Source organism: Equus asinus, chromosome 8 (assembly GCF_041296235.1).
Source record: "Equus asinus isolate D_3611 breed Donkey chromosome 8, EquAss-T2T_v2, whole genome shotgun sequence".
In the NCBI taxonomy this organism is placed as follows: Eukaryota; Metazoa; Chordata; class Mammalia; order Perissodactyla; family Equidae; genus Equus; species Equus asinus.
This window is the reverse complement of record NC_091797.1, coordinates 58,059,007-58,085,696: the sequence shown is the minus strand read 5'-3', so window position 1 is coordinate 58,085,696 and position 26,690 is coordinate 58,059,007. Positions and strand designations below refer to the sequence as shown.

Here is a 26,690-nt window from a genome sequence, read left to right as displayed (position 1 = left end):
CGGTAGACAGAGCTTGTGGGTTGAGGAAAATCAAAGGCGGAGGGGGAGCGGGGAAGAGAGAAGCAAAGCGACTGAATTGTCATTGCATTCTGGGAGTTGTAGTCCCTGCAGGGCGGCTTCCTCAAGTCTCCACCTGCCTCTGCACTCCATCTCCCAGCCGCCCCGCGCCGCGGAGGAGGCGAGTGGTGGGGACGCTCGGTGATGAGCTGCCGCAGGGGGAGAGGGCTTGGGGCCGAGAGGCAGCCGCGGCGCAGCCGGGAGACGTTAACCTCTGCGGTCCTTGGAGGCTGAGGGACCCTCGGGCGAGTGGCGACGAGGGCCGGGTGGCCGCCACGCGGTCCTGTGCTCGCCGTCTCTCCTATCCACGAACGCGCGGCGTCCGCCATGGGAGCGCATCCAGCCGCCGCCGGGGTCTCCGGGCGTCGCGTCCGCGGCTCCCCGGAGCGATGAGGGCGTAGGGACACCCGCGCCAGCCCGCGCCCCGCCGGCCGGGGAGACAAGGAGGGTCGGTCGGGCCGGCAGCCGCGCCCGCCCCCGCGCCGCCCCGCCCCGCCCCGCCCCGCCCCCTGGGGGCGCTGCCGAGGGGCGCCCGCCGCCCATGCCGGCCCGGGGGCCAGCCGCGCCCGGCGCTCGCCGCTGAAGCCCAGGACGCGCCGCCCGCCCGGCCGCGGCCGCCTGCCCGCCGCCCCCCAAGATGTGGCACAACGTCGGGCTGACCCTGCTGGTGTTCGTGGCCACGCTGCTCATCGTCCTGCTGCTGATGGTGTGCGGTGAGTGGGGCATCGCCGTAGGGCAGTTCCACACCGCGGTACACACGGTGCTGACTTGCTTGTTTGGGCTGGTAAAAAAAAAAGGCGTGGATGGATTGGTGTCTTAAAGTCATCTGTTGTCCACCTTCAGGAGTGGGCTCCGAGGAGATGGACCCCTGACTGATACAGGCCCGCTGGCATGCTGGAGAGGGAAGGAACAGGATCCAGGGCTGGGCATCCTGACTCGGGGTTGAACCAGATACTGCTTCCCCGGCAGCGTCCGCCCTTGATTGCCGTTCTTATCACAGTCTGCCCAGATTTTAACCTTGGCCTGTATTCGAGGGTGAAGTGATTATTGCTTACTCCTTTTTCTTTTTTGCGGGTTCTGACCCTAATGATAATGAGAGGTTTCGCTTTCTTCATTTAATCCGGGATACGGACAGAGTTGGGTTTGAAGCGCACGTGAAATTGTTTGTTTACTTCGAGTTCAGGCTTAAACTAAATTCCAAACAGAAATATGACACTAGGCAGAACTTAAAAACAGCGGCGATGTTAAACTTCCAGGGTCGGGTAGCCTAAGTCTTAGTTCTGTAATAATGGTGCTCTTTTGTTTGCTGTTGGTTTTTTCCCTCGTGGAATGAGAGGACATAAAACTCTTCTCTCTCAAAGTAATACTAGAGCAATTTTAGATCTTTTCGATTTCCTTAGACACAGTAACTGACAACCACAGGTCTCTTAGCAGAGTGACTGAGCAATTGTGAAAATTTGGGAAGTGTTTAGAACCAGATTCAGTGAATTTTTTATAATTATGATATTGAAGTGTGGGTTCAGGTTGATGCAGGGATTGGCCAGAATTCAATATAAATACTGTAGGGCTTATTCATTACATGATTAATGTGCTAAATGCTGAGTATCAGCTGAGTTTGGAGAAGGTATGTGTGCACTTGTGCATATGCGTGCATTTGTGTTTATATATTTATATTTTTAATTTTCTTGATTTACTAAGGCGTCAGAGTTAAAGCTTCTCACTTACACAGCCTTTCTTTTCTGATGATAAAACGATTGAAAAGCCTTTCTCAATTTCCTGCTTGTGATATCAGGATTTAGGGCTAATTGTAGATGTTTAAGATTCTTGAAGTAAGGAAAACCAGATCTTTGTGATTTGTTTGGATGTGAGGAAGGAGAGAAAAAGGAGAAGCATATGCTTTTTTTTTTTTTTTTTCCTGATTTGGAGATTCAGGCTGCCTGGAGATGGGGATGTGGCACACAGACCATACAACACCTTGGATAGAATATTTGCCAAACTTGCCTTTGGGGCATCAAAATTCCTGATTGCTACATACATCAGACTTGCTCTCTCAGCTCCCAATAGCGATTTGACTTTAATTTTACTTATTTTTCTAAAAGCGCCCTGCCTTTCATTTCAGAAAACATTGTGGAATGAGAGGTGAGGTGTGGTAAGTAAAAGGCCTTATTTTGATTGGAATGGTCAGGAAGTAATAGCTCTAATGAAGAGGTCATCCAAGCCCTTTTTTATTGGGAGAGCTAATGATGGGCTAGCTTCATGTTTGACTAGGGATTTGGGGAGAAGAGAGAAGGATCCTACCAGATTTGAGAGAGAAACAAGGGTATTGTGTTAGTTTGCTAGGGCTGCCATTAATAAACGACATTACCACAGACATTAAGCAACAGAAATTCATTTTCTCACAGGTCTGGAGGCTAGAAGTTTGAGGTCAAGGTGTCAGCAGGGTTGATTTCTTGGGAGGCGTCTGTCTTTGGCTTATAGATGGCTGTCTTCTCCCTGTGTCTTCACGTGGTCTTTCCTCTGTGTCTGTGTCTTAATCTTTTCTAAGAAGGATACCAGTCATATTGGATTAGGGCCCCACCCTTATGAGTTCATTTAATCTTAACTCTTTAATGGCCCTCTCTCCAAATACGGTCACATTGCAGTTAGAAATCTGTGACAGGGTCTGCCCCAAGAACCTCATAGCCCAGTTTAGTTTAGAACTCTGACTGGCTCTTTCACGTAGTGAATTCTGATTTTCAAATTTCAGGTTCCTCGGGAGGTTTTCCTTCTGCTGTCTGTGTTGGTCACGTCTGCTTTCTCACCTCTCAGTCATTCGATAATGTTTTCCGCTCCTACTGTTCACCGAAGCTGCCCTTGTCAAGGTCAATAACAGATGGCCTCCATATTGCCAAGTCCATGGCCACTTATTGGTCCTAATTGTACTTAACTTATCATACTTATTCTGTACAGGTGAGCATTTCTTCCATGAAGCATTTCTCCTGGCTTTTGTACACTATATTTTATGCTGTTCTTCCTACCATAGTGGCTAATTTTTATCTTTTCCTGACTTCTCATCCCCTAGAATTTCTTGACTTTTTTGATCATAATTCACAATAGGAAATCACTTTACATTATTCCCAGTACATTCGTAAGTTTATAAATTACATATATCCATCGGTTTATATATACACCTATCTACCTATCATCTCTCTATCTCTGAAATAAAAATTTTATGGACTAGTACTTGTCCTTACGCCATGAGATGCATGCTATTTTCTATGAAATTTCTGAAGTATGTTATAGTACAGATCTACATTTTTATTTCCTCCTTTCTTTTGTTCTCTCTCAATGGATTTTTATCTGGTTCTAAAGATGTGAATATTAACTGTAACTAATGACTAAGTTGATATCTCCAGCTCTCACTTCTGTCCTACACCCCAGGCTCATGCAGCAAATTTTTTTTCTTGATCCCCACTTGGAGATGTAAGACGCATCTCAGACTTAACACAGCTGAAACAGAACTCTTGATTTCTACCACCTGTCCGCCTGCCCTGCCCCATTCCAGTCCCATCTCAGATCAGCCATGTGGCTGTCCTGTCTGTCCTTCTGACCTCACCCCACCCCACGTCGTCCCATCGTCCCCCCTCCCCCCCACGCCCCGTCCCATCTCAGATGTTACCAGCAGCCAAGGACGTAGGTGTCGTCCTTGGTTTCTTTTGTTTTGCCCTTCCTCTTACTCCCCATCCCCCTCCCCTTACAAATAACAACTCTATCTGAAGTCTCCTAAGTTTTATCTCTTTTAAAAAATCTGAAGTATGTCGTCTTCTCCATGTCCACAGCCACCACCGCTGTCATCTTTGGCTTGCCTTAGTTTCCCGACTAGTGTTTTTCCACTCCCCCCCCTTCTTTATAATGCACTTTTCATATACTAGCCGGACTCTTTTATTAAGACAATATTTTCTTGAAAGTTTTTAACAAAAGAAATAAAGTTTCAAAAGTCACTAGTACTAAAAGACGTGAAAAGGTAGTTCCTTTCAACCCTCAGTTTCACTGTTTCCCCTAGTTATTTACTTCCATATTCCTAAATAATATTCATGGCTGTTTCTTGGTTTTGCAATTTCAGACGTTATTTATTAACCATGGTAGAATCCTCATTTCTTTCTCTGCATGCCATTAATGATCATTTTTTGGCTGACTTGGTAGTCAAGGTTTATATTTTGACTATGTAAATAGTCCTTGCTGGTCAAATAGTGTAATATGACCATATGTCCTTCCTTATATGGTTCTCCATTTTTCTTAAAGTTAATAATTGCCTTTTTTTAAATCTAGTATTACTTCTTTCTATGTACACATTGTTAATTGGTCCCCTGCCAATGTTCCATAATCTCTTACACATACTCATCAGTAATATTTATTATGTGTTGAAAGGAGGTATTGCTCGCCTCCCCTGGCCCCTTCCTCCAACTCCCTCACCTAGTCCTGGAGCCTTGCTTCCTTCTCAGCAGCTTTCGTTCTTTGCTTACCCTTTATTTTCTCAGTTCTAAATCCTGTTTTCAAGATCTTGTGTCATCATCTTTCTCACTTGACACTCTTGTTTTGCTGGAGCATATTTTCTAGTAGCTTTCTAAGAAAGAATGCATGAAAAAAATTCTTTGAGCTAATACCTGCCTGGAAATGTCTTATTTTATTTTATACCTTTATACTTGATTGATAATGTGAATAGATTTCAGGTTGTAAATAATTTTCTTCCAGAATTTAAAAATTATTACTCCATTGATTTCTAGCTTCCTAGACTTGATTTTGAGAAATCTGATGCCTTCCATTTCCTTGTCTGTATAATTGACTTGTTTCTCTTTCTAGATGCCTTCTGGATAGTTTTTTTTATCTTGTTCTGAAACATCATAATGATGTGCCTTGGTATGTTTCTCTTTCTTTCATTTTTCTGGGCCCTTTTGGTTCAGATTTGTTCTTTATTTCTGGGGAAATTTTCTATTAGATCTTTGACAATTTTCTCTGCTCCATTTTCTTTATTCTTTCTGAAATGTCTCTTAGTTAGATGTTGGACCTTATGGGCCAATTCTTTAATTTTTTCCTTTTATCTCCTATTTTCTATCTTACTTTTCCCTCTCCCTTTCTTCTGGTGTTTTGGGTTTATCTTCAATCTCTTATGTTTTTATTTCAGCTATCAATTTTTAAGTTTAGAGCTTTCTTGTTCAGTGATGACTTCTCTTGTGTAATACTTGTTCACTTTTTTGGGGGGGTGGGGCGGTGAAGAAGATTGTTCCTGAGCTAACATCTGTGCCAATCTTCCTCTATTTTTTGTATGTGAGTTGTTGCCTCAGCATGGCTTGATGAGTGGTGTGTAGGTCCACGCCTGGGATCTGAACCCATGAACACTGGGCTGCTGAAGTGAAGCATGTAAACTTAACCACTACACCACCACACCAGCCCCAATATAGTACCTGTTCTTGCTTCATGTGTGTAATATCTTATCCCCATAAGCATATTAGTTATAGTTGTTTTTATTGGGTTTTTTTGGGGTTTTTTTTGAGGAAGTTTAGCTCTGAGCTAACCGCTGCCAATCCTCCTCATTTTGCTGAGGAAGACTGGCCCTGAGCTAACATCCATGCCCATCTTCCTCTACTTTATACGTGGGGTGCCTACCACAGCATGGCTTTTGCCAAGTGGTGGCATGTTCACACCCGGGATCCGAACTGGTGAACCGCGGGCCACCGAGAAGCAGAACATGCGCACTGAACCGCTGTGCCACCGGCCGGCCCCTATTGTTTTTTTTAATAAAGTGTTTTTCTTCTTTCTACATTGCCTTTGTTTCTTCCATGTATTTTCTTTTTGCTTGTTTGCTTTGGACTCTTTTTGTGATTGGAGGTTTTCTGTAAATGTCTAGTGATCTGTTCTCTGTTCGTGTTTAAAGGTGGAGTAGTAAAAGATGGTGGTGAATCTCAGTGTCAGCTCTGGGCTCAAGGCAGGGTGACTGGGCAGTAGGCTGGCTTCATCCCCAGGGGAGTCCCCAGTTGTTAGTGTCTGGAGGTGTGTTCTCTGTAGGTATCCATCTCTCCAGAGATGAATCCTCTCATTTTCTGCGTCAGAGTTACAGACTTAGCTGCCTGCATGACAGTTCTGTAAATAGACTTTCAGCTAATCCTTTTTCCTTCCCCACCTTCTTCCTATCCCAAGTCCTGATCTTTTCCACACTTCTTGATTGAATTTTGGCTCCAATTGGTATCCCCCTCTCCTGCCATCCAGATTTTTGCTTCCTTTGGTCTGCTAGATCAGTTACCACTCTTTTAAAAATGTCACTACTTGCTTAAAACCTGTCCTCCAATGGCTTCCCACTTTCCTTGAAATATAACCTAGATTTCTCACTGTGGGCTCCAAGTGCCTGTGTGCTGTAGTCCCCTCCCACTCGTCTCTCCCTTTTCCTCCCCACTATTCTCGACATTCTGCCACAGGCCAACCCAGTACTCTCCTCTAGGCCTTTGCCCTCAGTTTTCCTTTAGTTCTTCAAATGGCTGGTTCCCTTTCATTCATATTTCACATCAGCCGTCATCTCAGAGAGACCTGCCCTGACCGCATCTGTCTCATTGACCCTTCATTTTCAGACTTCTCACCCTTTCGGAAATGAGCTGTCTTATGTGTTTGTTTCCCCCAGTTAGAGTGTAAGCTTCCTGAAGGCAGGGCCCTCGTTTGCTTTGTTCTTTATCCCTAGATCCCAGACTACTGCCTGGCATGTAGTAGGCCCTCCTCTATTTGAAGAAGGAATGAAGAAGGATTCCTCAATATAAATTAAGTTAAATTTCCACTACAAATAAGTCTTAAGTGTTGTACAAAACAAGGTTCTCTCAAGATGGATAACGCATATATTACCGAATAAAATACGCCTAATGAACTCATATGTTCAGGTGCTGTGGTGGTGGCTGTGGGTGTCCCAACATTAATAAAGCGTAATGTCTGCACTTGAGGGTCTTATACTCCAGTAGGAAAGACCAGGCTTCTGAGCTCCAGTTCCACGTACACGAGTCTAACTCCTTTTTCTGGTTGTTTCATAGGGCTCAGAATCTTTCCCTGAAACAACTCCTTGTTTTCAGTGTAGGTCCAAAACTTTAGGCATTATTTTACCTTCCTCATTTTTTCTCACTCATTGGGCCATCTGTCATACACTCATTCATCCCCTGGATATTTGAGCATCTCTTGTAAGCATGGGTCTGTGATAGAAAGATAACTGCAACCTGGGCCTACCACCAAGTCACAAGTTCTGGAAGGGGATACAGCTTAGTCATTACTTTCAACAACAGATTGCAGAAGTCTAAGAAAAGGTTTACTAGTGTAGGTATGCTGTACTTTTATATGAAATTCATCAACTCGCATGTGTATATTCATTCCCTATCATCTTCTTTTCAAACAGAAACAAGCTTTTTCTTTGCCCAAGGCTCCAAGAGCAATCAGCAAGCACTCAGTTCATCTCAGTAGGACAATAAAAAATACGTTCAGTCTTTGTCCCTGGTCTCTGTCACAGAGCTCCCTAAATCCTTGGAATTTCCTGAGTTACAGGAGCGTCTTGTGTTATTCATAGCAAGCCCCTTTTGATCATGCCTTAGTCTGTGCTAGTGAGGGTCCTTTAGATAGTTTCAGGGTAGAGGCTGGTCACCGAAAAGACAGAACATGATTAGAGAGTGGGAAGTTTCAGCTCCACTCCCTGACCTCCTGGGAGGGAGGGGACCTGGAGAGAGGGTTATAAAATCTGTTAAACAATGAATATAATGAGCATTCCAAACTTAGCATATCTAAAACCACATTCTTGATCTTGCAGCCTTCTCCATCTCTGTAAATGGCAATTTTGTCATTCCAGTTGTCAGTGAGGCTTGCCTAGCCTCTCTGTAAGACACTAGCCTCATACACACGTACCCCCGTCTGCTTCCTCTGCTTCATTTTTACCTCTGGTTCTTCATTATCATTGGACAAGTATGTTGCAGTAACGATGGTATTTGGCACGTAGTAGGTGCTCAACGAATATTTGAATGAATGGATAAATAGAATAGCTGTATGGGCCTACAGGAGAGAGTAGTTATTTGTCTGGTGTGCAGACCCTCCCTTCTCCAGAGGTTGGGTTGGTTGTGCCCCCTGGTTCAACAGACACTTGAAGAATTAACTAGGATGAGGTTATAGATGGGGACAGGAGGCATCCAAATGGTGGCATTAAATTTATAGCATCACCCGCAGAGTGTATGCTTTCTGATGGGCTGTGGGGAGCTGTCTAAGAGTTTTTAGCAGGAACTTAGAATTTTATAGGCTGCTTTAGCTACAGTGTGTGGAGAGTGGGAGGCTAGAAGCAAGGAAACCAGTTAGGAGGTTAGCTTTAACGGTTGATGAAAGTTTGAGCTAAGGCAGCAACAGTAGGGCCTGGGAGTGGTGGTGGCCTTCTCATTGTAGTGTGGCCCAGCAACAGTGACGCCACTTCTGTCTGCCTGCCCCTGTGTCAAAAGCGTATGTGACATTTGAAGTCTTTAGGTCGTAGGAGAATAGCAGTGTGGGCCTACCAGAGGAGAGAGAAGTAGTTATTTGTCTGGTGTGCAGACCCTCCCTTCTCCAGAGGTTGGCTTGGTTGTGCCCTCTATTTCAACAGACCCTGGCAGATTGGAATTTGTAGACCTTGTCTAGTACCCAGTCCCAGGTTCCTGCTGTGCTTAAAGGTCAGGGAGTTAGTGGACAGAGTCAGACCCTGGCTGATCTCGCTTTAAAGACTACTAGTACTGCCACTTAATTAGCTCTCTGGCTTGAGCAGTGCACTGAGCCTCGCTCATTTTAGCCAGTAGGTGACTTTGCAAGTAGTGGAATCTGGGAACACTGAGGGTCGACTGTATTTCTGCTTATCTATCTTACATTGAGGTACAGGTGAATAAATATGAAGTAATTGGTGTTTGAAAAATAGATTTTCAAAGATTAAATCTGGTTTTAGAAATTTAAACTATCCTTAGTTTAATATCCTTTGACTTAGGATAATATACATTTCAAAGATGATAGAATAAGGTAAAATCTGTTGATCACAGAAAAGTGTGAACAGAAATTACAGAATTTGATGAGTTTTAGCAAATGTATGCAGTAGTGTGACTACCACCAGAATCAGGATACAGAACATTTTCATCACTCCAGAAAGTTCCCTCGTGTCCTTTTGTAGTCAGTCCTCAAACCCCTGGTGACAACAGCATGGCTTTCCAGAACCATAATTTTGCCTTTTCTAGAATTTAATGTAAATGAACTCATACAACATGCTTTGTGTTTGACTTCTTTCATTTAGCATGATGCTTTTGAAATCCATCTGTGTTGTGTATGTCAGTGATTCGTTGTTTTTATCGATGGATAATATTCGATTGTCTGGATGTATCACAATTTGTTTATCCATTTACTTATTGGTGGATGTTAGAGTTGTTTCCAGCTTTTGGCTGTTACAAACATTATTATTGTTATTAACATGCAGTTACAAGTCTTGGTGGGAATGTATATTTTCATTTCTCTTGGGTAACTTTATAAGAAATTGCCAAACATTTTGCATTCTCAACAGTCATGTGGTAAAGTGTCTCTTCAAATTTTTTGCCATTTAAAAAAATTGCGTTGTCTTTTATTACCAAGTTGTAACAATTCTCTATGTATTTTGGGTTCAGTCTTTTATCAATAAGATGTATTTTTTGTAAATATTTTCTTCTAATATATATCTTGCTTTTTCATTTTTAAGTATCGTTAGAAGAGCAAGTGTTTTGTATTTTGATTGTCTCATTTATTAATTTTTTCTTTCATATCTCATGCTTTTTGAGTCCTAAGAAATCATTTCTTACCCTAGGGTCACAAAGATTTTCTCCTATGTTTTCTTCCAGGAGTTTTATGTTTAGGTTTTACTCTCATAGGTCTGTGATCTCCTTTGAGGTAATTTTTGTGTATGGTTTGAGTTAAGGATTGGGGTTCTTTTTTCTTTTTATGTAAGGATGTCCAACTGATTTAGCATCATTTGTTGAAAAGGCAATTGTTGAAAATCAATTGACACTATATGTATAGGTTTATTTCTGGACTTTTCTGTTCCATTGACCTATATGTCTATCCTTATGTCAATTGTGTAGGTTATGCACTGTTATTCTTTTCAAAATGTTTTGGCTATTTTAGAGTCTTTGCATTTCATTTTAAGCTTCAGAATCAGCTTGTCAAAATAGATCTATTAAATCCATAGGTCAAGGTGGAGAGAATTGACATCTTAATGTTGAGATCCATGACCATATTGTATCTCTCCGTTTTTTCTTAGGACTTTAATTTCTCTCAGCAACATTTTATATATTTCCATGTATCATATAGTTCTTGAGCTAATTTTGTCAAATTTAACTGTAAAGATTTCATATTTTGATGCTATTGTAAATGGTATTCTTTTATGTTTGCTGCTAATATATAGAAATACAAATGATTTTTGTATATTGACAGTGTATTTGGCAAAACTTTTAAACTTGCTTATTAACTTTATTTTTTGTGAATTCCATAAGCTTTCCTACCCAGAGGCTCGTGTTAACTGCACATGAAGTTTGTTTTACCTGTTCTTTCCAGTGTGTATGCCTTTTAGTTTTTGCCTCATTGTCCCACCAGGACAGTGTTGGAAGAGAGCGGTGAGAGCAGACTTTCCTCCTGATCTTTTGAAAAGGGACATTTAATCTTTTACCATGGAATATAATGTCAGCTGTGGGGTTTTTGTAGATATTCTTTATCAGGTTGATGAAGAAAAGTTTCCTTCTTTTCCAACTTTGTTGAGATTTTTTTAAAAAATTAGAAATAGATGGATTTTTTCCCAAATGCTTTTTCTGTATCTTTTGAGATGATCATGTGGTTTTTCTTTGTTAATATGGTGAATTACATTGATTCAGTTTTGAATGTTAAACCAACTCTACATTCCTCAAATAAACCCCTCTTGTTTTAATGTATTATCTTTTTCTTTTTTTTTTGAGGAAGATTAGCCCTGACCTAATTACTGCCAGTCCTCTTCTTTTTTTGCTGAGGAAGGCTGACCCTGAGCTAGCATCCTTGCCCATCTTCCTCTACTTTATATGTGGGACGCCTACCACAGCATGGTGTGCCAAGCAGTGCCATGTCCACACCCGGGATCCGAACCAGTGAACTCCGGGCCGCCGAACCAGAATGTGCGAACTTAACTGCTGCGCCACCAGGCCAGCTCCTGTATTATCTTTTTTATATATTGCACGATTTGATTTACCAAATATTTAAGGTTTTCCTATTTACATTCATAGGAGTATTTGTAGTTTTCTTAAATGCCTTTGTCTGGTTTGCCCTAAGAGTCATGCAGAGCTCATCAAATGAGTTGGGAAACATTCTTTCTCTTTTGTTTTTTGGAAGAGTTTGTATAGAATTGCTATATTAGTTTGCTATTGCTGTGTGACAAATTACCGCAAACTTAGCATCTTCACATGTGATTATTAGCTCACAGTTTCTATGAGTCAGAAGTCGGTATGGCTTAGCTGCGTCCTTTGCTCCTCATCTCACAAGTCTGTAGTTGTGGTATTGGCCTGGCTCATGTGGTTGTTACAGAATTCACTTTCTCGTGACTGTAGGACTTATGGTGGCTTCTTCAAGCATGAGAATCTCTGATACCGGAGAAGGTCTCAGTCTCTCTTCTAAAGATTTTCACTTAAAATTGAGTTAGGTCCGCCTAGGATAATTTCCCTTTTGAGTAACTCAAAGTCAACTGATTGAGACCTTAATTACATCCGCAAAATCCCTTTACCTTTACCATATAACATAACCTTATAATGGGAGTGGCTGTCCCATCACCTTTGCCATATTCTCTTGGTTGGAAGTAGGTCACAGGTTCTGCCCACACTCAAGGGAACAGGTCACACAAAGGTAAACAAAGTCTTGACTCATTGAGATTATGAAAATGTGTCTGCTACAATTCATATTCTCTTTCTTAAAGGTTGGGTAGAGTTAATCTGGGCCAGGACTTTTCTTTTGGGGAGGGTTTTTAACTACAAATTCTTTAATTGATACTGGGCTATTCTAGATAACTGTTGCTTATTGAATGAACTTTGATAGTTTGTGTCTTTTAAGCACTATGTCTATTTAATCTGAATTGTATAATTTACAGGGATAAAGTTTATATCATGCTTTTAATATCTGTAGGATCTGTGGTGATGTCTTCTCTTTCAGTGCTGATATTGGTTATTTGTCTTCTTTCTCTTTTTTTCATTATCAGTCTGGCTAGAGGTTTATAAATTTTAATCGTCTTTTTAAGGAATCAGCTTTGGTTTCATTGATTATTTTTTTCCCTCTATTATTTGTCCATATTCTATTTCATTGCTTTATGCTTATATCTTTATTTTATTCTACTTATTTTGAGCTTAATTTGCACTTTTTCTAGTTTCTTATGGTAGAAGCTTAGATTATTGATTTTAGACCTTTCTTATTCTTAAAAAAATAGATATTTATTGATAGAAATTTCTTTCCAGGTATTGCTTTGAATTTTTAAAAAAATGTTACTCAGTTCAAAATACTTTCTGGTTTCTTATGATTTCTCCTTTGAACCATGGATTATGTAGAAGTGCGTTGTTTAAATTTTGAATATTTGATTATTTCCCATATATCATTTTCTTAATCAATTTCTAGTTTAATTTTGTTATGGTCAGAAAATGTATTTTGTGTAATAAAATTTAAGAGAGTTTACCCTTAAATTTAATGGGACTAATTAATGATCTGTCTTGGTGAAAGTTCTGTATACACTTGAAAAGAATGTTGTGCTTTCTGCTGTTATTGAGTGGAATGTTCTGTACACGTCAGGTCAACTTGGTTGATAAGGTTGTTCACTATCTTTGTGAAAGGTCACCCAGCAGTTACATTTATCAGCTACTATATTATATACTGGGCATCACCAGAGCTCTGAAATGGGTTAATTAGTGAAAATCATTAAACCTTTAAATTCATGGGTAGTTTGTGTGTGGGTGGGTGGGGAGAGGATGGAGGTTGGTTGATTTGTTTTGAGTATCTACTCTGCCAGATGCTGTTCTAAGGAAGAGAGAGCACAGTGGACAACATTAATAAACCATACATTTCTCTTCCTTAAGAAACTTCTTTCTTGAGGGGATGACAGACAATTAGTTATTCATACAATGAAGGGGGCCAGCCTAGTTTTGTAGTGGTTAAGTTTGTGTTCTCCACTTCGGTGGCCCTGGGTTCGCCAGTTCGGATCCTGGGCGTGAACCTACACACCGCTCATCAAGTCATGCTGTGGCCGTCTCCCACATAAAAGAACTAGAAGGACTTACAACTAGGATATACAACTATGTACTGGGGCTTTGGGGCGGGGGGGAAGAGGAAGATTGGCAACAGATGTTAGCTCAGGGCCAGTCTTCCTCACCAAAAAACAAACAAACAAAAATACAGTGAGGGATAGAAGTGAGCATGAAGTGCTAGATAAATCATCCAAGAGAGCACTATACTGAAGAGATAAATGTACTAGAAAGATGGAAAATCCTGTATTAATGATGCTTAAAAATTCTCAGTAATAGTGGTAGTAACTTTGTGTCTGTGGAGTTTGCCCTAGAAAGGAAGAGACCAGAGCCTAGGAGATAATAACAGTGGCTAATGTCTCATGAGTGTTTATTATGGGCCAGACATTCTTTTTAGCATGTTACATGTATTCTTTTTATTACCATGTTGACTCTTTGAGCGTGGGTACTGTTATCTCCATTTTATAGAAGAGGAAACTGAGACACATAGAAGTTAACTTGCCCAAGTTGCATCTAAGTTGTTGAGTTAGGATTCAACCAAGCAGTGTGGCTCCAACATGTCTCTGAGATAGGAGATTATAGTGATAATCCAGTTGACAGATAATAAGTATTTGATCTTGGATAAAGAGTGGCACTGGGAATGTAGAGAAGGAAACACATGGGAGAGGGTTATTAAGGTAGAATCTATAGCACTGAGGTAAAGTAGGGGAGAGGCAATGTGCCGAAAAGGAACCTTTTCCACCAGAGAGATGGGGAGATGACACAATACCCATCACAAACATGACAATCAGAAGGAGCTCTTTATGTATATACTTTTATTTATTTATTTTTTACTAAGGAAGATTTGCCCTGAGCTAACATCTGTTGCTAATCTTCCTCTTTTCCTGCTTGAGCAAGATTGTCCCTGAGCTAACATCTGTGCCATTCTTCCTCTGTTCTGTATGTGGGACACCACCACAGCATGGCTGATGAGTGGTGCATGTCCGTACCAGGGATCCTAACCTGCAAACCCGGGCCACCGAAGGCAGAGCGCACCAAACTTAACCACTGCACCACGGGGCCAGCCCCTGTATGTACTTTTTTAAGGTGTTTCAAGCCAACCAGGTAGAGATTCCTTTCTGGAGTTCAAGAAAGGTAGAAGGTATGGATGAAAAATTTGGCCATCATTTGTAATAGAGGTAATATTTGGATCCATGAGAGTGTTGTGATCACCAAAGGGAGAAGAAAATAGAAAGAGGAGAGGTTTTAAAAGGCAGCTTTAAAAATGTCTTACATTTATTGGATAAAAGAGTTTTGGGTGTGTGGAGGTATTATGGTTCCATCCTGTGTCGATCAGTAAGGGTCTCTCCAGGGGCTTGGCTTCCGGTGTTGCCTGGTATGTGGTTCTGAAAGGGCTAGGCAGTGGAGGGAGCATTGTGGAAGCAGTTGGAAGAGCGTGGCTCTGTTTCTGCTGAGCCTGTGTCTGTGGCCTTGGACATGTGATCTTAGAAGGGAGCCTTAGCTGCTTTCAGAGGAAAATGAAAATAAGGTAAGAGGATTGAAGACAGAAAAGCGCTTTCTACAAACTGAGATTACTGCTGAGCTGGTTAGTTAACCACTTAGATACCTTGTGAAGGTGAGATGATGTAACTCTGCTGGAATGATTTCACAAAGATTTGATAGGAATTTGTGGTTATACTGCACCTGGGCTTTTGACCTAAAAAGATCTTGCTCAGTGAAATCAAATTTTGGTTCCCTAATTACTGTTTTGTGTTTTAGCCATACTTTCACCATGAAAATCTGAGAAACTTGATACACTTTTAAATTCATTGTTCTGTTTTGCCTAACCGCCCTCTTCCATGGTTGTAAGTCACTTTGAACCTTTATTTTCTTATCTAGAAAATGGGGATAATATTCCTACTCTAATAAATTCAGAGGGCTATTGGGAGGATTGAATGAGATGTTGAATGTAAAAGCGCTCTGTGAATGGAGAGCTCTATAATTACAGCTCTCCCCTGGGTCTGTGGTGTGTTGATGGTGATGCTTCATCTCTCAAGTTCATCTGGCATCACTGCCCTTCTGCTGCCAGTACATTTATCTTGCATAGAAAAACAGTGTACAGAGTGTTTCATGAAATTCATCCTTTCAACTAACGCTTGGTTATTGGCACACACAAACAAGTGCTCTTTTGCTTATCCCAGAATACATACCCTCTGTTGCCAGCCAGTTTTCTGACATAGAGTGCTCACCAGCGTGAGGCTGCAGCAAGGCACAGACTTGCCTTTTAAACTATGAAAAACTGCAGTACTTGCTTTAACAGACAAATTTCTGATTATAAGTGCATGGAATTGTGGACAGTCTTTTCCCCCACCTCTCCTTTCTTCTCTCCTTCCTCCTTCCCATGTCTCTCTTGTTAAATCCCTGGACAGGGTACAAGACACACGCCCTATAGAGTAAGGGTAGGCAGAGAGTTTCTGGTGTGTGTCCCGCAGGTCTGGGTGAGAGGACTGTCGAGCCACACTTGTGTTTAGAGGTCCTGTTTGCTGTAGGCATGCAGGGTCCAAGGGTAAGGCCCTTTTGGTAAGAGGTAGCCTGGGGTTTGGTGGCTATTCGTCCTCCTCTCCTGCTTTCCCCCAAAGATACATACACACATGTGGGAGAAGTTGGTCACTAGGGCCCAGAGTCTAAATTAAGCTGATCTAATGTTAAGTCAAGAATTGTAAATCTGAACTGGTGATTCTATCCTTTGTTTCTGTGGTGCCTCTGCCCCTCCCAACACGCACTCCACTCCCCTATTTGACGTTCTCTTACAACCAGTAACAAGTAGGTAGTGTGACGCTGTATTTTGTATTACATAACTTTCCACTTGTTTTCTCTTACGTTCACTGGATACAAGGGAACGAACTCTGAATACATAAGTGTTATATTAAATCATTTTGATAACCAGACACAATACAATTCTACTTGGAGCAAAGATATAATCATTCTTTATGTCCAACTTCTGACCATCCATTTCCTCATTCATCACACATCTCTTGTCCTCCTGCAGCATCGCCCCAGGTCAGTGATGTCAGAGCAGTTTCTTTATAGCTCCCTCTTACATACTCACTTTGTCCAATTAGTAAATACTAATAAGGCTTTTGTTGCTTTTTCTCAAGTGGGATCTTCTCAAATAGGTGATCTGATCAACTGTCTTTTCCCACTGGTGCTCCATTGCTAATCTCTTTTTCCTTTTCCCTGGCCAATCTCCATAATTGATCTGCGACAACACTCCTGTTTCTTCTTCACTCAATTTCTCTTTTCCAAACTTGTGTGTGCATCAGAATCATCTAGGGAGCTTTAAAAAAATGAATAAGCACAATCCTTGGAGATTGATTTGGGATATCTGGGATGAGTCATTGGGAGTCTGTAGTTTCTACATGTTCCCTAGCAGAGTATGGTGAGTAACCGGTTTGAGTGCTGCTGCTTCTGAATGCCTGCAGTGTCGTAATCACATATCTTAACTAGGGCCATTCCATTGGATAATAAATGCTTTTGAACTTACCTTATATTTACATATCTTCTTTTTCCTAAAAGGGAGAATATGACTCCCAGCCTCATCTGATTCCTCCTTACCCCTACCCCAAGTAGTTCCTCTGCTTAAGTGGTTGAGGACCTCTTGCAGTGTGGATGTTGGTCAGAGGTCACATTGTGTTGAGGTGTTGAAGGAATCGAGGCAGCTCCCAAGAAGATTGAAGGTTTTGGTTAGACTTTATCCAACAAAAGAATTGCCTGCCCAGCTCAGGGATGGTTTGTTTGGATGACTTCTTTACAGGAGACCATCCTTCAGGAGGCTATTGATTAATAAAAGTAGAGGAGACATCTTTACTGGAGTTCTTTCTCCAGGCTATCCCATCCCCTCCCCTCCAATCTCTAAAGTCACCCTTGACCTCTTGGAGGTGGCCCGACAGCCATGTTCACAATGCCTGACCCAGGTAACAAGCACTGGTCCTGGGGCTTGACACTTGACCCAAGTTGGGACAAAGATTCTAGGCTGCTTTGTTTTGAGGCTATGAACCAAGAAGTCATATAAAGCTGTGAAGAAGCAGCAGCTATGTGTAAGAGAAGCCTAGAAGAAAGTGAAGCAAGTATGTATGCTGAGAAAATGACCAGTTTCCAAGAGTCTTCTTCTAGTTCTAGTCCCTGTAAGGGTGCTTCCTCCCATGCCCTCGATGAGACATTCCTGTAAGCTAATAACAAATTCCCCCTTTTTGATTAAGCTAAGTCAGGGTTTTTGTTACTTGAACTAAAAGCTGCTTTATTAGGATAAGAGGAGATGAACTATGTATATGACTTTCTACTTTGTATTTATTGTAAGATCAGTACAAGCAAAATGCTATGGATGGGGGCTGGCCCCGTGGTGTTGTGGTTGAGTTCGGCACACTCCGCTTCGGTGGCCGGGGTTCACGGGTTCAGAGCCCTGGCACACACCTGCACCACTTGTCAGCCATGCTGTGGCAGCAACCCATGTATATAAGTGGAGGAAGATTGGCACAGGTATTGGCTCAGGCTGATCTTCCTCAAGCAACAAAAAGAGGAAGATTGGCAACAGATGTTAGCTCAGGGTGAGTCTTCCTCAGCAAAACAGACAAACGAAAAACTGGTTGAATAGGACAGGGCCCTATTAATCAGCTACAGGGAGTGTGACATACCAGAAGTATGTGAGTAGACACTTCAGTTAAATTGAATAACAATTTAGACAATAAATGATATGGGCAAAGCATTTCCTCACAGTACCTGTCCCAAAGTTAAACAAAAAAAGGTTAGCTATTATATATTTCCGTATCTAATTAACATAGCCAGATATTGGCAGTTTTATCTGGCACTATAGTACCTCTCTTAGTTTCTTCTTTGCTAAGTCATGTTTTTCCTGATATACACCCATTGGGGTTTTAATAATGGTTCTTTTTCCAAAATAAATATGTTGTGTATAGTTGTTTTTCTCATCAAACTGCCTGGAATTTTTAGTGTCATCCTTTGTTTGGACTATTAACCTTCTTTGATAAACGATCCGTTGTAGAAGCGTGAGATTTTACCAATCCTAGGTATCACGATCTGGAAATCCCCCCTCCGCCTCCTCCTGCCGTCTCTCTCCCCAGAATTACAGCTGTGTAAGAACTTAGTCATTTTCCTTGGAGAGCAGCTTGTTGAACTTCCCTCAATTTCGTGAATACCCCTGCAGTTCTTATCAACACTACGATTTATCTCTTAACTTTGCATTCCCACCCTGTCATTACAGTCGTCATTGTAAAAAACCAAGCACAGTGGATATTTGTTCTTTTTGGCTGCCCAGCAGATGAACTCCGTATCTCTGTTAGGGGAATTCTCTACCTCTTGACTTTTGGTGGGAAGCAGTGTCACTAACCACAACTCCCCCTCTACCGCCAACCCTCGCATCCCTTACGCCCAGGCAGAGTAGGGAAAAATTAGCATACTTTTCAAGTTTGCTTATCTCTAGATTTAGGGGTAAAAACTAAAGAGATGTGAAGTCTGTTGGGCTAGCTGGTGTGGGTCCAGAGGGGAATGGTGAGTGTGGAGGTAGTGGCTGTATCTTGCTGCTCCAAACTCTGGAGTTCCTCTCATTGGCCACCACATTCTGAATTTTCACTTGACATTGAATCCTTTACATTGTTTGGTTGCTGGCAGTGATTTAAAAATTTTTTTTTCTTTATTAAAATTGGGAAAGAGTTTGTGATCTAGCTGAATGCTCTTATGACTGCTACAGCTATCCTCAGTTCCATATTTTGTAGATTTCTGTGCTGGGAGACTTTGCTTTTCTTAACCATCCCAAAGGCACTATAGTATTTGATGGTGGGAACCCCAGTGGTGACAGCCCTTCAGCATAGTCTCCTTTCAGTCAAAAGACTTCCAGTAACCATCGTTACTTTTCTGTATGGTTATTTTATCCCTTGTAGCTACTTTTGGAATCTTTGGCTTTTGTGAAGTCAAGACTAGATCTTTGAGCTTGATTATAATTTCCCTGGTGGTAAATTCACCTCTATAATCTCTATTTAGCACAGTACCTTGGGCAAATGAGTTCTTTTAACTTTTAGGTTGTATTCTCAAAACTATCCTAAGAGTTAGTGATCTTCCTTAGTATCTGTTGAAATCAACTGGCCTTATTAGTTTGGGCTAATAATAGCATTGGAGTATTTAAAACATAGAAATCTAGAGTGTATTCATGATTTACTTATCAGTTTCTGACTTGTTTTTCTCCTGATTTTCATGATTATCAAAATCATATGTGTCCATCATGGAAAAATTTGGTAAGTACGAAGAACTATTTAAAAAACAGTATAGATCCCCGCATCAGATTCTGTTCAATCCCCATCAAAATTCTGCCTTTTTTGGCAGAAATTGATAAGATAATTCTAAAATTCACATGGAAATGCAAGAGACTCAGAATAGCCAAAACAATCTGGAAAAAAAAAAACAAATTTGCTGGACTTATACTCTCTATTTTGAAACTTAATACAAAGCTACTATAATCAAGATGGTGTGGTACTGGCATAAGGATAGACATACAGATCAATGGGATAAAATTGCAAGTCCAGAAATAAACTGTGACATTTATGGTCATTTGACTTTTGACAAAGGTGCCAAGGCTAATGAAGGGAAGAACAGTCTTTTCAACAAATAATTTTGGAACAACTTGATATCCACATGCAAAAGAATGAATTCTCACCCCTTTCTCACATTAAAATTAAGTAAAAATGGATCAAAGACCTAAGTGTAAGAACTAAAATTAAAACTCTTCAAAGAATACATAGGTATAAATCTTGATGACCTTGGGTCAGTCAGTAGTTTCCTAGCTATGACACCAAAAGTGCAAGAAATCAAAGAAAAATAGATAAATTGGATTTCACAAAGAAAAAATGATAAATTAGGCTTCATCATAATAAAGAACTTTTGTACTTCAAGGAACATTATCAGTACAGTAAAAAGACAACTCACAGACTAGCCGAAAATATTTGCAAATTATATATCTGAAAAGGGTCTAGTGTCAGGAATATGTAAAGAACTTTTACAACTCAATAATAAGACATACAAACTGATTAAAAAATGAGCAAAGGAATTGAATAGACATTTCTCCAGAGAAGATATACAAATGATCAATAAACACATGCAAAGACTTTCAACATCTTTAGTCATTAGGGAGATGCAAATAAAAGCCACAATGATATGCCACTTCACACCTGCTAGGATGACTGTAACAAAAATGGTGAGCAGTGAAGTCTTGGTGAGGATGTAGAGAAATTGGAATCTCATACATTGCTGGTGGGAGTATAAAATGGTGCAGCTGCTTTGGAAAACAATTTAGCAATTTCACAAATGGCAAAGTGTAAAGTTACCATCTGATTCAGCAATTAAACTCCTAGATGTATACCCAAGAGAAATGAAAACATGCCCATGCAAAAACTTGTACCCAAATGGTTATTGCAACCAAAAAACGGAAACCTTGTTTTTGATAATAGCCAAAAAGTAGAAACTACTCACATGTCCTTTAATTGGTGAATGGTTAAAGAAAACGTGATGTATCCATACAATGGAGTATTACTATTCAACACTAAAAAGGGATGAAGTAATACATGCAACAACATGGCTGATGAACCTTGAAAATATATGCCAAGTGGAAGAAGCCACACCCAGACTACATATTGTGATTCCATTTATATGAAATGTTCAGAATAGACAAATCCATAGAGACAGAAAAGTAGCTTAGCGGTTGCCAGGGGCGGGGGGAAGGAGGAAATGGCAAGTGACTGCTAATGAGTCTGGTTTCTTTGGGGGTGGATGAAAATGTTCTGGAGTCCGATAATGGTGATGGTTGCACAAGCTTGTGAATAAGCTAAAAACCACTGAATCGTACACTTTACAAGGGTGAATTTTATGGTAGGTAAATTGTAACTCAATAAAAAAAGATGATTAAACAGCAAAATAGAGGTCACCTCAGATTCCACTGCACAGGGACAACCACAGCTCGTGTCAGTTGAGCGTTTTACAGAATCTGAACTCAGTGCCAGGCTCCTGAGCCCTTTAGCTCCCTTCTCATTTTTTCCTCAGAATAGCTTTCTGAATCGTCCATCAGAACTGGGGCCCCTGACTTCTTCTCCCGCGTTCTTTCTACTAATTTGCTGTGCCTGTTTTTACAAAGAAATTTGGGTGAAAAGAGAGCTTGCTAATTTGGAACATCATTAAAGTACTATTTCACAGAGTTAAGTGCTTCACTCAAACACACAGTTAACCAAAATATATTTGTGACGTGGTTCATTGAGCACTCAGTGCTCAAGCTTAAAGGAAAGCAAAAACCTGAGAAATGGATTAAATCTCTGAAGTTAGTCTTTTAGTACAAAGGGGTTTATGTTAATCTTTTTTTTTTCAGAGATTGTAAGAAAGAAACACATAAAATTAGGAACTTCCGTCAAGTGGCCATTCATCTTGGAATGGTGTGATGCTGGGGTTAGAAAAGCTGGTTGGATTTTGTTTTCATAAATGCTGGTCATCAGAATATGCTGTGGTCCATTGCTTTTCTATGAGACTAGAGAGTTTAAAGTAGAAGGCATCAAGAAAACATGCCAGCGTGAGAACCTTTGTTACAGTGGTTGATTTTGTTTATTTTGTGCTCTTAGCGTTTCAGAGCAGTCGGTCATGGGCCCAGAGGTTTGTCCTGTACACTCCTTGATTGTTCGTTCCTTATTTGTGGGCATTGACAACTTAGTACGTGTAAAACTTCTTGTAAAAATAATGGAAACTTGATTAGTAAATTTTTTTTTTAAGGAGAGTTATTCAAACTTTTTAATCACTTTAACATGAGAATATTGTTTTTTTTTTTTTTTTTGAGGGAGATTAGCCCTGAGCTAACATCTGCTGCCACAATCCTCTTTTTGCTGAGGAAAGTTGGCCCTGAGCTAACATCTGTGCCCATCTTCCTCCACTTTATACGTGGGACGCCTGCCACAGCATGGCTTGGAGTGGTGTCTAGGTCCCCACCTGGGATCCGAACCAGTGAAGCCTGGGCTGCTGAAGCCGAACATGTGGACTTAACTGCTACGCCATCGGGCCAGCCCCCAAGAATATTCTATTTTTTTAAATCTTGAACTGAAGATACTGGTGCTCTGGCTTTATTCTTTCATCATGTAATTGAAGAAAATTTATTACTTTTCTGTGAAAATTTGTTATTTCTGGAAACTTTTGAATAGCTTGATCCTGACTGAGAAGTTTTCAGGGTGGTGCAGTTGATTCTTGCCATTTAGTGTCTTTAGCATTCTAATTGAAGAAACGTTGCTTTGAGTAAATATTAGCATAGTATATTCTTTCTTCCCCAGAAAAATGCTCTGAAAAATTTGATTTTAATATAATAAACACTTCTACTTAGGTATCATAATCTCATTAGAATTTTAATGTAGATGGACCAGGCTTGGATTGCAAATTTTGTAAAGGCAGAAACTGTTTTTGCCATTCCTGTATAATCCCAGAGTTTATCCTTATGCCTTATCCATAGTAAATGCTTAATAAGTGTTTATAATGTAAATATATATTTGTGGTCAAATATGTATTTATTTATATTACGTATATTATTTGTAGTATACCTCCCCCCACTAACTGGAATGTTGTCAGTTGATAACATTGTGTGTGATGATTTTTCTTCAATGTTTTTGTCTCTCTTTAGGTTGGTATTTTGTATGGCACCTCTTTTTGTCGAAATTCAAGTTTCTGCGGGAACTGGTGGGAGACACAGGATCCCAGGAGGGAGATCATGAGCCTTCAGGATCTGAAACAGAAGAAGACCCTTCGTCGTCTCCGCACAGGATCAGGTCCACTCGCCAAAGGAGGGCAGCTGCTGAAGAAGGCCGCTGACGCAGCCGCAGTCCCGCCCTAGTGGAGGATGGAAGGCAGGTGGGAGCATCTGTCTTTAAGGACGTGGCTTTGCAGTTTGCTTAAAAGATTGAGGAACGTTTGCACTTGGATTTTAAATCCAATTCAAACAATGATTTACATGTAAAGCCATATGAAAATAAAGGGAATTAAAACCAAATTGGACCATTTGCAAATTTCATCTTAAAGATAATCTTTTGCTTCACCAGCTTTTACTTATATGCTTGTTCTTTGGCTCCTGGGCTTATTTTCTTGCACTGCTGTGAATCCGGTAAATATTATAGGCTTGAAAAACCGTATTTTATTAGTTCCATAATGTATGTTTTTTGTTTCTGTGGTTTTTGTTTTCACATTTTACCTTGTCGGAAATTGGAATGCATCTCGAGATTGCTGCCAACCGGGCAGTAGTCATGGTGTGATTATCCAGCCTGCCTGTGTGAACTCTCAGATTGTCATAGCGTCATCACTGTATTGTGGGTATCCGATGTGTCAGTTTTAATTGGCATTTAAAATGTCTTCAAAAAGATTACACTATGATTCAGCATTGAAACGGAAAGTTATTGTGTATGCAGAAATGCATGGGAACAGAGCAGCAGGGCGCACGTTTGATATCAGTGAAGCAAATGTCCGTCGCTGGAAGAATGACCGAAATTCCATATTTTCTTGTAAAGCAACAACAAAGTGCTTTACGGGACCTAAGAAAGGAAGATACCCACAGGTAGACGAAGCTGTGCTACATTTTGTCAGTGAGACGCGTGCAAAAGGATTGCCTATCACACGCCAGGCGATGCAGTTGAAGGCGGGAGAAATTGCCAAAATGCTTGGAATAGATGAAACAAAATTCAAAGCAACACGAGGCTGGTGCGATCGATTCATGCGTCGAGCAGGACTGTCGTTAAGGCGGCCAACATCGTTTTGTCCAAAGCTTCCTGCTGACGTTAAACGGAAGACAGCGGTGGAGCACTCTTTCCAGAAATGCTGTGTCACCAGCACTCTTGCCGACACCAAGGGTGCTGTCGTGTGGAAGAGTGCACACCTCGGCCACTGTGGTCTGGGAAGTGGTCCCGAAGAGTCGGTCTCAGAGTTTGAAGTTATAGTTATAACTTAACCAGTTTATTTCATAGACTCTCTTTACTTTTGCACAAGATGGATATGGTAAAAAATCTGTTTGACTCTAAAAGCTGTTTCAATAAATATAAACCTTCTACATGATACAAAAGCATTGCATTGTAGTTTAATTGCCTGTGTTTTTTCTTAGTGATACGTGTGGTGCATCCTACAATTGATGGTATCTTAGATTAGATAAAAAGTAGTTTGTAAATTTATTTTTTCTTGGATAGCACTTATTTATTGGGAACTTAATTCTGCCTCTTGTTAAGATAGTTATCCTCTGTGATTTCTTTTTGGCAACTTATTCCGGATCTTAGAGTAGTAACTTAGGAACCTGAGCGCTGGCTTCTACTTTAGGAAGAGTAGGATTAGTTACTCCTTTGTATGGGAGGACTTCATGCTCAAGGCGTGTGTGGTGGAGAAACTACTTCTTCACGAACAATAATTCTGTGACAAGACCTCAGAGATGCAGGGTATTGAGGAAGAGAGAGTGGCTGAAAATGCCTGCTTCACTGTAAAATGAGTCTTGCCAGGTTCCCGTGTTTGTCTTCACTGGACTTTGGACTGTGTGTTTACTGGGGAAGAGAGATGGATCAAAGAACCTTCCTGCTTAGTGTTACCTGCTTTGTACAAGAGTGAACTGCAAAGCCAACTTATTAATCTAAGTTCTTTTTATGTTTTTAACCTGTTTTCTCAAGAACTAGTCATCACAGCGTATCACCTCTATTTTATGATGGTGTGTAATTTTGTGTTTGATACCTCATACTTGATGCCGATAGATAGTTTTGTTTGTTAACAGCTTGCTTGTTCTGCCCCAAGTTTCATTCCTGATGAACACCTCTGCTGTCACTGTAGCCCTTTGGATATACTAAAAGGGAATTTACAGAACGTAACTTTAATTTTAAGCATTTGCTGGGGAAAACCCCAGCAGCTGAGAGTGGGGCGCAATCTTTCTGTCTTCATTTCCTTGTTGGATGCAGTTTTTTATTTTTATGTGACTGTAGGCATTAATGAAACAGTGACACAAGTTTCAAGCATTAATTTTAGTGCTTCATACTAGCTAAATATATTAAAATGATCATCAGAAAAAAAATTAATGATTAAAAGGCTTCTTGGTACTGGGAGGATATTTAAAGTAGATCTTTCATAGTCTAACATTTTGAGCTGTGGGTTCTACTTTATAGTGAATATCTTAGGTTTAGATAATAATAGTTGCTGACAAACTTTAAGTAGCTGATGAGCTTCCATATTGTGTCAGTATTAAAGAGTGATGGCTGATGTAACCTACCCACCTCTCCAAGGGTCTCTACAAATTAATCCATGTAAAGTCTACATGTTGGTATTATTTATTAATATTTATGCCTCAAGGATGTCTTTCTTAATAGAATTTTGAGAAATTTTTGGTTAGCTTACTTGGGAAGTATACCTGAAAGCATATTCATAGTTCACATCCTGCCATGTTTTAAATCCTAAGAGTCAAAAGAAATCACTGATGCCAATATGAAAATTCTACAAACTAATTCCTTTGTTTAAAATCTTTTTTTTCCCCCCTGCACCCCTCTTCCCCCACATAGTACATATTTCTGAGGCCACTAAAAAGACAAGAAATAGTTGTTAACACAGAATTATCTGTGTGGTATAGTGTTTCTGTTCTTTTCCTGTTTTAGTGCTTTTGTAGCTGAAATTACCAGAACTTCATTGTAAGTGCATTTTCAGTTTCTCAGTAGGAGACAGACTAGCTTGTGGTTAATTTGGTTTAGAAGGTCCTGAGCATGAAAAACACATACAAGTATTAGTCTTGTCTGAATGCTCACAAACAATAATGGTGATCAGGTATGCCACCTTTGAGGATTAATTCTAAAATTGAGGATTCTGGTAGGTTGTTTCGTTTCCTTCCCAACCAACCATTTCCAGATCTTTCTCTTTTGCCTCTGAAACTTCTGTGAAAATTGCCTGTGTCAGTTGTATTGGTAGCATTGCTCTGATTTTAAATGCCAAAAACACTAAATGTTTGTGTGGCACTGTTAAATGAGGTTTTTAATATTTTCATCAAACTAAAAGATTCATCCGATGGATTTAGTAGTACTGTTTTCATCATGGAAACATAAATACTTTGTTATTTGGTGGATAGCCAATTTACACATGTGCTGACCCATTTCTTTAGATGTTATTAGGTATAAAAACACCTTCACACCGTTATTTTGCTGAAAGTTGAGAGTACTTTAAATAATGGTTTCACGAACTACGGCATTTTAAACCAAAATGTGTTGAAAGATTTGAAAGTAGTTCATTTTTACTTTCAAGAGCAACAATTTTTGAAATTATTTTAAGTCAACAATGTGGTATTTTTTTAAGTCACTTTTT

The 26,690-nt window shown here is 40.4% G+C and overlaps 1 protein-coding gene across 1 annotated transcript; it reads left to right on the top strand.

Moving 5' to 3' along the window:
• Nucleotides 1-553: 553 nt before the first annotated feature.
• On the top strand, nt 554-26,690 carry SMIM13 (small integral membrane protein 13). The gene is made up of 2 exons (XM_014844531.3): nt 554-770; nt 23,011-26,690. Exons 1-2 carry the CDS (start codon nt 695-697, stop codon nt 23,196-23,198), a joined length of 264 nt encoding a protein of 87 aa, XP_014700017.1. The 5' UTR covers nt 554-694; the 3' UTR covers nt 23,199-26,690.